The 10,274-nt window shown below is 48.4% G+C and overlaps 1 protein-coding gene across 1 annotated transcript; it reads left to right on the top strand.

Annotated features, from left to right (window-relative positions):
• Positions 1-5,015: 5,015 nt before the first annotated feature.
• LOC120837860 (uncharacterized protein K02A2.6-like) lies at positions 5,016-5,474 on the top strand. The gene has a single exon (XM_040207478.1). The coding sequence runs from the start codon at positions 5,016-5,018 to the stop codon at positions 5,472-5,474; it is 459 nt and encodes a 152-aa protein (XP_040063412.1).
• Positions 5,475-10,274: the final 4,800 nt, after the last annotated feature.

A 10,274-nucleotide genomic window follows, 5' to 3' on the forward strand; every position in this document is an offset into this window, starting at 1 on the left:
GTTGTGTTGGTTGTGTCGTCAGATGTTCAACAACGCCGAGGTATTTTCATTTATCATTTAGAATGGCTTCAAGAGTGGTAAATTAATCTATTTCGCGAATTGTTAACGCCGAGGCGAGTGCCCTCCGTTGCAGTGCCGTCGTCGCACAAAGTGCAGAGAAAACCGGGTGGCGATGGCGGCGGTGCTCTTTGATCTTGCGCCGTCGGGTTCATGAAGTCCGGAGTAAACGTACGTACGTGCGTCTGCTGGATCGGTGTTTTGGACTTACTCAAAACTCTTTCTCACGCGCATTTTCCTTGTGAAGCTTAGTAGCTCATTACACCTCGTCGTCGACTGCGCTCATTTGACTACGACGGACGCGCCTGCGTGATGTGAATTTCACTGCCTAAGATCCTTGGTGTGCTGTAACGAGGGCTAATAAATATCACCGCGAACTTCTGAACAAACGAGTCGAAGTTTCGTCTGCTATCATAACTGATCGCCTGTCACAATATTAATCAGTAGCGTTCCTAGACTCCGCCCCCACAGGCACCGTGCTTCGTTGCCCGATAGTAAGTGTCTCCTGGTACCTCGTAGAATTCCAGCTCCCACTTCAAGTAAGTACCATCCTTTAGAACTGGCAATTAATAGTTTCGAACCCAGACGCTCGCAGTGTGTGATTGTGTGTGTGTGTGTGGGGGGGGGGGGGGGACGCGTGCTAGCATACTCGGAGCCCTCGTTTACGCCGCTTCGCAGCAGCAGACAAGGCGCCACATTACAAAAGAAAGCTAATCCGAGCTGTCTATGTAACTAGACCCATTCGCTAGTCATTCGATGAAACGTCGTGGTCTCGTTTGCATTCGCTAAAACGGCGTTCGATCAAGTGAACGCCTCCCACCTATTTCGGTTCGGCAGAGCCGCGCTGCCGCAGAAAGGCAAGCAGATCGCGAAAATCGGTCTCGAACCTGCCACGAATGTAATGTCGTATACAAGAAGCCAACAATCAAGCATTTGAAAGCTACAAGAAAGCGGTAGCGAAATATTTACTACGTAATGAACCCGGACTGAAACGCGGATGTCAAGGGTCAGCAGACACCGAGAACATTTAAGACAAGAAAGGTTTTCTCTTGTTTTCTTGATCGAGATGGGTTCTCGAATGTTCACGACATCTTATCTGTTGAAGAACGGGTCGCGGAGGCTTCTGGTGAAGACATCGTTCACGATGTGCCGGTGCATTCGGACAGCCTGCCGCATCCAGCTCCCCAAAGCAACGCCGCCAAGTCAGCCCCCCCCTCCTGCTTGCCAGTTCTCTCCGCGTGGTGGCGCGAGCGTAGATAAAAATGGCGGTGCCCTGGAATTGGCGCGGACACTGGTCTATACTGAGCAAGGGTCATCTGACCCTGCCGATGACGTTACCTTTGCCAGTTTTTATCTCCACTCTCGCGCTCTGCTGCGCTCAGCCTGCTGCAATGGGTGGGGCTACAGAGAACTTTTAATAATGGCAATTACAACGCTCCTACTGTTGTAGCGTGCGGATTGAGTTATCGCGACTGAGTCATCGCGGAAGCGCCGCCCGGCTCGTGACGTCATGTCTATGATAAAAACGCTGCGCTCAGGAATAAAGCACTTCTTGTTCGCCAGCACGCCATGGTCTACAGTCACTTCATTTGGCGACGAGGCTGTCTACGTGCCCTCGTAGGCGACGGAAAGCGACAGCGAAGCGAGTGACGCGAAGGAACGCACGGCCACGGAAGAGCAAGCGCAGCTTGTCATGCGTTGAAGCCTGCCAGCGACGCTACATATTCCCAAAGTATGACATCGCAAGCAGCACGCCGGCCACCGCCTTCGTGTACCGACAAAGGGCAACGAGCAACGCCCCCGAGATTTCGCCTCGGGAACTCGACTTGAACAGCAACGGGGACAACCTGCTACGCAAGGGAACGTCGAGCGGATGAGTACTGTGTTTCTTTTGGGGTTCCGAAATGTCACGCTTGGGAAGAATATCGGAGTTTGACCCTAAGACACAGAACATTGAATCGTATTTGGAACGATTTGAACATTTTTTAGTGGCAAACGACATAAAGGACGAGAAAGTGCTTCCCGTATTTCTGACAGTGATAGGCCCTGAGGCTTATGAAGTGCTAAAGAGTCTGGTCGTGCCGGCGTCCCCTGGCGAGAAGTCGTATGCAGTTGTTAAACAGTTGTTAATAGAACATTACAGCCCTAAGAGTTCCGTTATAGCGGAGCGCTGTAAGTTCAACAGACGTGTTCAGGACGAACATGAAAGCGTAGAAGACTTCATAGTTGAACTGAAACACTTGGCTAGGAAATGCGACTTTGGCAACTTCTTGCAAGACGCCCTTCGGGACAGGCTAGTAGCAGGCGTACGTAATGAAGAGAGCCAGCGTGCCTTGTTTGCCGAGGAAAACTTAACGTTTGAAGGCGCTTGCAAGATTGCGCTCGATCGAGAACTGGCGGCTCGAGACACTGCACTCATGCAATCGAGAGACAAAGAGGCATCGTTAAACGATATACAAAGTCGACAAAAGGGACGATGAAAGGGCTCGAAACCTAAAGATATTCAAGGGCCTAAAAAGGGAAGGTGTGAAAGATGTGGTAGGAGTCATGCATCGAATGTTTGTTGGTACAAGAGCTTTGTCTGCCGCAAGTGCTCGAGAGTAGGACATTTGCAGAAAATGTGTCCAAACACAAGGGTGCCGAAGAACACGAATGCTCTGGAATGTTCTGACGAAGACACTGAGCATGACGTGTACCATTTTATAAATACGACTCAACCGTGTTACGAAGTGAGTGTTCAAGTTGAAGGGAAACCCTTAATCATGCAAATTGACACAGGGGCGGCAGTCACAATTGTTCCTGAGAGCGTGTACGACTCTGTTTTTCCACATGTAAAATGTGGTCCGGCTAAAATGTCACTTCGCACGTACACTGGAGAACATCTGCAGCTCAAAGGACAGTGTGACGTCGCTGTTGTGTACAAGGGTCAAAGTATGACGTTGCCCGTAGTAATTGTCAAAGACAATGGAAGGAGGCTTCCAGTGCTGCTTGGACGGAACTGGCTCCAGCGTTTAAGGCTGGACTGGCATGAGATTGGCCAAGTCACAACGGAAGATAGGGCTCAGGCACTGCAAAGGAAATACAGTTCCGTGTTCTCAAAAACACTGGGCACCATACAGAAGTTCGAAGCGACGATCTTGCTGAAGTCTGGTTCGGTCCCTGTGTTTAGCCATGCTAGACCTGTTCCCTTTGCTTTGCGAGAGCAGGTAGAAACCCAGCTGCGCAGCATGGTAGAAACGGGCATGCTTCGACAAGTAGCGCGCAGTGACTGGGCAACACCACTTGTGGTTGTCCCAAAAAAGGACGGTAGTCTCAGACTCTGTGGAGACTACAAGGTAACGATAAACCCTGTTTTGAAAACCGATCGCTATCCGCTGCCCAGGCCGGAGGACCTGTATTCTGTCCTCGCAGGAGGCAAGGTTTTTTGCGTACTTGACCTCTCTGCGGCGTATCAGCAGGTGCCACTCACTCCAGAGTCCAGACCATTTTTGACAGTTAACACTAGCTTGGGTCTTTTTGAATTCCAACGCCTTCCCTACGGTGTGGCTAGTGCACCCGCAATATTTCAGTCTATGATGGATGAGGTGCTAAAAGGCATTCCGCACGTCGGATGCTACATTGACGATGTAATCGTGGCAGGATCTGACACGGCAGACTGCCAAAAGAGTCTCGAACGTGTCTTGGGAAGGTTGCGTGAGTACAACATCACGCTCAACGCGGACAAGTGCCGTTTCTTCCAAGAATCCGTGACGTATCTGGGTCACACGGTGACCGCAGACGGGATTTACCCTACAGAGGCCAAGAAAAAAGCGATCTTGGCAGCACCTGAGCCCACCACCGTCACAGAATTGAAGGCATATCTTGGCATGTTGAACTTCTATTCGAAGTTTTTACAGAATGGTTCAACAGTCGCAGAGCCGCTTTATCGGCTTTTGAAGAAGGATCAGAAATGGTCATGGACGAAGGAATGCAGCGAGGCGTTTGCTAATACGAAAAAGTTGCTGACTAGCAGCCAGGTGCTGACATTCTATGACGTCGATAAGCCGATCGGAATGCTCTGTGACGCGTCCTCGTATGGCTAGGAGCAGTTATCTTTCACGAGACTGCTGACGGCGAAGAGAGGCCTATCGCGTTTGCCTCAAGAACGTTAACGCCAGCCGAGAAAAAGTATGCTCAGTGCGAGCGCGAAGCTTTGGCGTTAATCTTTGGTCTCAAAAAGTTTCATCGCTATCTTTTTGGCAGAGAGTTCACAATCTACACTGATCATCAGCCGCTACTAGGCATTTTAGGCCAGGAAACGCCTGTACCGACACTGGCCGCCGCACGAATGCAGAGTTGGGCCATGGTGCTGGCAGCTTATAAATATCGGCTGAAGTATCGCCGAGGGAAAAACATGGAAGTGGCTGATGCTCTGTCGAGATTGCCTCAGGCGGTGCCCGCTGAGGAAGAACCTGCTGAGTGCCTCTCAGTGTTTCAGTGCCTCCCATTGAACGTAGAGATTGCAAAGTTTTCAAAACGAAGCCTTACATTGTCCCGTGTTGCTGAGTTTAGGTTGGCCAAGACCGCACGCGCAAGAACTTGGGCCTTATTACGTGCGCCGCGACGAGCTTTCACTTGAACAAGGTTGTGTAACATGGGGTATCCGTGTAGTGATCCCGGAACAGCTAAAGGACCGCGTGCTGAACTTGCTGCATGAGGAGCATCCAGGCGCCAGCCGCATGAAGATGCTGGCACGAAGTTTTGTATGGTGGCCTGGAATTGATGCGGCTATCGAGCATCACGTACAGAAATGCCAAATCTGCCAAGCAGTTCAGCCCGCCGCCCGTCCGGTACCACTGCATCCCTGGAGCTACCCAGCCCGGTGCTGGTCGCGTGTGCACGTGGATTTCGCTTCAAAGGGTGCCCATGTGTTTCTGGTGCTCATCGACTCATTTTCAAAATGGATCGAGGTTTGGGTGATGTCTTCTACATCCACCACTAAAATATTGGAAAAACTTCGAGGAGCCTTTTCTGCTTACGGTTTGCCCGAGGTACTAGTGAGCGGCAACGGTCCGCAGTTCACGTCAGCTGAGTTTGCTGACTTCATGAACGCCAACGGCGTGAAACACATTCGCACCCCGCCTTACCACGCAGCCTCTAACGGTGCCGCAGAGCGCACGGTTCAAACTGTGAAACGAGCATTGCTCAAGCAGGTGCTCGAAGGCGAAGCAACCGGTCGGCAGTGTTCTCTTCAGGAAAATGTTCACAGTTTTCTGATCTGTTATCGCAACACACCAAACAGCGTGACTGGGAAAACGCCCGCCGAACTATTCCTAAGGCGCCAGCCACGCACAAAACTTTCCCTGCTTAAACCCGACTTTGCCGGCGCCATGCAACGCAAGCAAGAACATGTGAAGGAACAACGCGATGTGTCGTGAGATGCTGAACGTGTGTTCAACGTGGGCGACCGTGTTTTTGTGAAAACAGTGCGCGGTGAGTGTGTCTCCTGGGAAGAAGGAATCGTGTGTCAGGTTGTCAGTGCTGCGACCTACGTTGTGAAAGTGCTCAACCAGCTTCGCTTCACGCACGCTGACCACCTGCGTCCTCGACATGTGGAACCCATCGTGACACCGGGCCGTACGACAGTGGATGACGATCCATCGATACCGCCACCCACGAGCTTTCCAGCCCAGGTGCCGTCAGCACCACCCAGTGCGAAGGCACCGACGCTAGCGGCGCCACCTCCAGACGCGGCTGGTACGACGCCGACGCCTGACGCAACAGCACCAGCGCCACCCGCAGACCACGTCCGGGAAGGACCGGCGACACCTACTGCAGCAACGCCGGTTCCGTCTACGACAGCGGAGAAGCAACCCCTTCGACGAACTTCTCGCGCATGCAAGCCGCCTGACCGTTTTAAACCCGAGGACTTTAGGAAATGAACATTTTTTGCGTGAGGGGGAAGGAAATGTTGTAGCGTGCGGATTGAGTTATCGCGACTGAGTCATCGCGGAAGCGCCGCCCGGCTCGTGACGTCATGTCTGTGATAAAAACGCTGCGCTCAGGAATAAAGCACTTCTTGTTCGCCAGCACGCCATGGTCTACAGTCACTTCACCTACTAACGAGACTGAAATAAAAATTCACACACCATTTTTAAGGTGCTCACAATAATATATATATATTATTTTATCTAAGGGTTTTTTCAGCTTTTTTTTAAACATCGTGCCCACAGAGTACAACCTGAAATGCTAGTTTTGGGGAATGTGTGTTACACCTGACATCTCCCCCAGTTCAAATTTCCAACGTGCATGGCATCAGTGCTTTAAGCCAGGGGGTTCTCAGACCCCCAACTTTATGATGAAAAAAAAGTGAAAGCTGTTTACAATTCCCTGTAACGCCGGTTAGAGCGCAGCTCTTGAGGAGGAAGATGGAAGCGTACTGAGGGATAGGTGACTCGGGGGTCACATGACCTGAAAGGGTCACGTGACCTTAGGGGGTCACGTGACCTCAGAGGGGTCACGTGACCTCAGAGGGGTCACGTGACCTCAGAGGGGTCACGTGACCTCAGAGGGGTCACGTGACCTCAAGGGGTCACGTGACCTCAAGGGGTCACGTGACCTAAGGCGGGTCACGTGACCTAAGGCGGGTCACGTGACCTGAGGGGGGACACGTGACCTGAGGGGGGTCACGTGACCTCAGGGGGTCACGTGACCTCGCGGTTACGCCGACGCCGACGCCGCTCAGGCTGGAAACGGGCCCCTAAGAGCTGCGCTCTAAAAGGGAAAGGAGGTTTGCAGCCCCCATACCATAACAATAAGTGTTCAATCTTACAATAAAACATGGTCAGTTTTCTAGTGATTAAAGTTCTGTTTGGTAAACGGACAGGAGTGCCGCCAGAGACCGACACTTGAGCACGTTCTTCAAGCACAGAGTTTTTCTTGGAGCGTGAGCGACTTCTTCACTCTCCCTGATGTCTCCTCTCCAAACAAGACGGCTGCGCCGACAGAAACGCTGTCGAGACGAAGGGTGCAGTCGAACTGCAGCCTTTTTTTAGTTGAATAATGCTTAATCCAGCAGATAAAACTGATTCGTAGAAGCCAAGAACGCAATTAGTGTTCCAGAAAAGGTTTGTTTGCGGATCTCGCAAGAAAACAAATTAATGTGCTATCTATCGAACGGTAACCTTGCCGAGATGAGAAGACAGTCTGACACCTGTCCTTTTACAAGGCTTAGTTGAGCGAATAAAAATGCTTCATTTAAAAAGCTAAGCTGACACATCAATCAGCATTCCAGAAAAGTTGTGTTTGTGCATCTCGCTTGAAAAACAAATTGAAAGTGGGCTCAATTTGGTTTGCCACTCTGAAAAGTTTGACAATTACCTGTGTCGACACAAGAATGTTCTCATTTAAATCTGCGCAGTATGCTTGGTCAATAAACAGTTTGGTAATGCTAACTTTCCGCACACGTGTTCAAAGTGAATCTCTAAACATTTCAGGAGTATTAAAACATTTGACGAAACTTCATAATGTTGCCGCCTTTTTTACTTTACATTTTGTTGTTCCCCACAGGCCTTTATTTTTCTTCGAAATAATTTTGGCTTCTGCCACCCGCATCCATGAGGCGCCAAATTAGTCACAACTGTGCAATAAGAAGGGGCTTATGCGGCTCGTCAACTGTTCCAGTGTGTCACACTCTCGTACACTATACATTTAGTTGCTGCGCCCAGAGTAGGAGTAAAGGAGCCCGAACTCAACTCAACCAGAACCTGCACGCTGCTATACGAAACACACTTTGAGGTTAACAAGCAATACACCAGATAAGGTGCTTCATTTGTGCTGAATAGCTCCAGAAATTTGTCGATGCTTGTGACTAGCAGTGACCAGCCTCAATTAGCAATGACTTATTGTCTGCAGGACTGAAACAATGGTTTAAGTAATGTCCACTTTCATGCATACAATTCATACGGCTAGAAGAGACAAAACGCTTTGTTAAAAATGAGCAATCCATCCAGTGAACAATTTTACAGTTCAAGGTTGCTAAGGGCAATTTCCTACACTGGTGCTCAATTAAATCAGTGAGGGGAAAGTTATCTTTAAAGTAAAAACATTAATAAAAAAAAAAGAACAGATGCTCACCTCAGACCTTGCAATTACTGCCCCAAAACCTGAAATGTTCAGTAAAAAAAAAAAAAAGTCTACCAGTATGCACACCTTTTATGTGGTTGGAATAGACAAACAATACAACTTGTTAGAACTGAATTATTTTCCCTCTGAAGATTTCTGCTTAGTCAAGCAGTGAAATTCGCACAGACTTTCTCTAGACCATGGGTGTGAATGGTGACAGCACAATAGTCCCAAAAGTAAGATTTCACGGCTATATAGCGAAACTACAAAGAGCATTGCAGCTAAAGCTCGGAGCTTTAGCTAAAATGGCTAAGGATGACAGCCATGAAAAGGCACCCGAGCTCCTGCTGTCGGAGGTCTTTTGCCCAGACACCCGCGGCTTCGCTGAATATTTGTCTCCTCCAGAATAGCATGTCTTTGGGTGCCATAAACTATATCAGGGATTCTCAAACTTTTTGGCCTCACGAAACCCCAGGAAGCATCAAAAACTGCCGTGGAACCTCCCCTCCCCTCCATATTTGTCGACCGAGAGGCAACAGATGCACAATTGTAGGCAATGTTGCTTGTGTTGCTTCCCATATATCCCCACAATATCAATCGAGATGTCAGTACAAAGTAAGATGAAGGCGCTTCGCATGGTCCTGCCACCTGCCGCGCAGCCTGCGACATGGAGGGTTGCAATTTGGGTGTTGGCGGAACCCATGAGACCAGCTCGTGGAACCCCTGTGTTCCTCGGAACCCAGTTTGAGAAGCCCTGAACTATATAACGAGTCAAGCCACAATAAGGCAGACTTTGTGTAATCATGCATGGTTTCCAAGTAAACATTTTAAGTGGATGCAAGGCGTTCACGATTCATTGTTATCACTTCTTCGCTCTGCAGATACAATTTACCTCAGAGGATTTTTTGTGGTCCAACAGAGTTTGAATTAAAGAGATTCCACTACATATGAAGCAAAAAGATGGAAAACAAAGTTAACAATCCCTTCAATGTGCATTTTTTTACAGTTCAAGGCTGCTAAGGACGATTTCCCGCTCTAGCGCACAATTAAATCAGTGAGGGGACAGCTTTTTTGAAGTAAAAATATTAAAGAAAAAAAGAACAGGGGCTCACCTGAGATGCATCTGTGGAAGCAGAATACCTTATTGCCCACAGGACTTTAGGGGTACTTAAAAAAAAAAGAAAAAATGTCTACCGTATGCACACTTTCTTTGTGGCTGTAATAAACAAACAATACCGCTTGTTAGAACTGAATTCTTTTCCCTCTAAAAATGTATGCTCAATCGAGCAGTGAAATTGGCACTGCTCCAGACTAGTGCTCAATTAATTCAGTGAGGGAAAAACTGTCTTTCAAGTAAAAATATTAAAGAAAAAAGAACAGGTGCTCACCTGAGACCTTGCAATTACTTATTGCCTCCAAAACTGAAGTGTTACCTCAGAAAAAAAAAATGTCTACCAGTATGCAAATTTTTTATACGGCTGGAATAGACAAACAATACAACTTGTTAGAACTGAATTCTTTTCCCTCTGAAGATTTCTGCTCAGTCAAGCAGTGAAATTGGCACAGAGCAACTCTAGAACATGGGTGTAAATGGTAACGGCACAATATTCTCAAAAGCAAGATTTCAGGGCGATATAGCAAAACTACAAAGGGCATCGCAGCTAAAGCCCAGAGTTTTAGCTGAGAAGGCTAAGGATGGCAGCAATGACAAGGCACTTGAGCTCCTGCATTCGGAGGTGTTTTGCCCAAACGCCCGCGACTTCGCTGAATATTTGCCTCCTCGAGAATAGATGACTTTGGGTGCCATAAACTATACAAGTCACGCCACATTGAGGCAGACTTTGTCTAATCGTGCCTGGTTTCCAGGTAAACTTTTAAAGTGGATGCAAGAAGGTGTTCACACTTCATTTTTATCACTTCTTCACTCTTCAGATATAATGGCCTAACAGAGTTTGAATGAACGAAGCAAAACTATGAAAAAATAATTTTTAATTTTTACAGTTCAAGGCTGCTAAGCGCAATTTTCCACACTAGTGCTCGATTAAATCAGTAAGGGGAAACATGTCTTTAAAGTAAAAATATTAAAGAAAAAAAAAAGAACAGGGGCTCGCCTG

Source organism: Ixodes scapularis, unplaced genomic scaffold (genome assembly GCF_016920785.2).
Source record: "Ixodes scapularis isolate PalLabHiFi unplaced genomic scaffold, ASM1692078v2 PGA_scaffold8__174_contigs__length_109621045, whole genome shotgun sequence".
Taxonomy (NCBI): Eukaryota; Metazoa; Arthropoda; class Arachnida; order Ixodida; family Ixodidae; genus Ixodes; species Ixodes scapularis.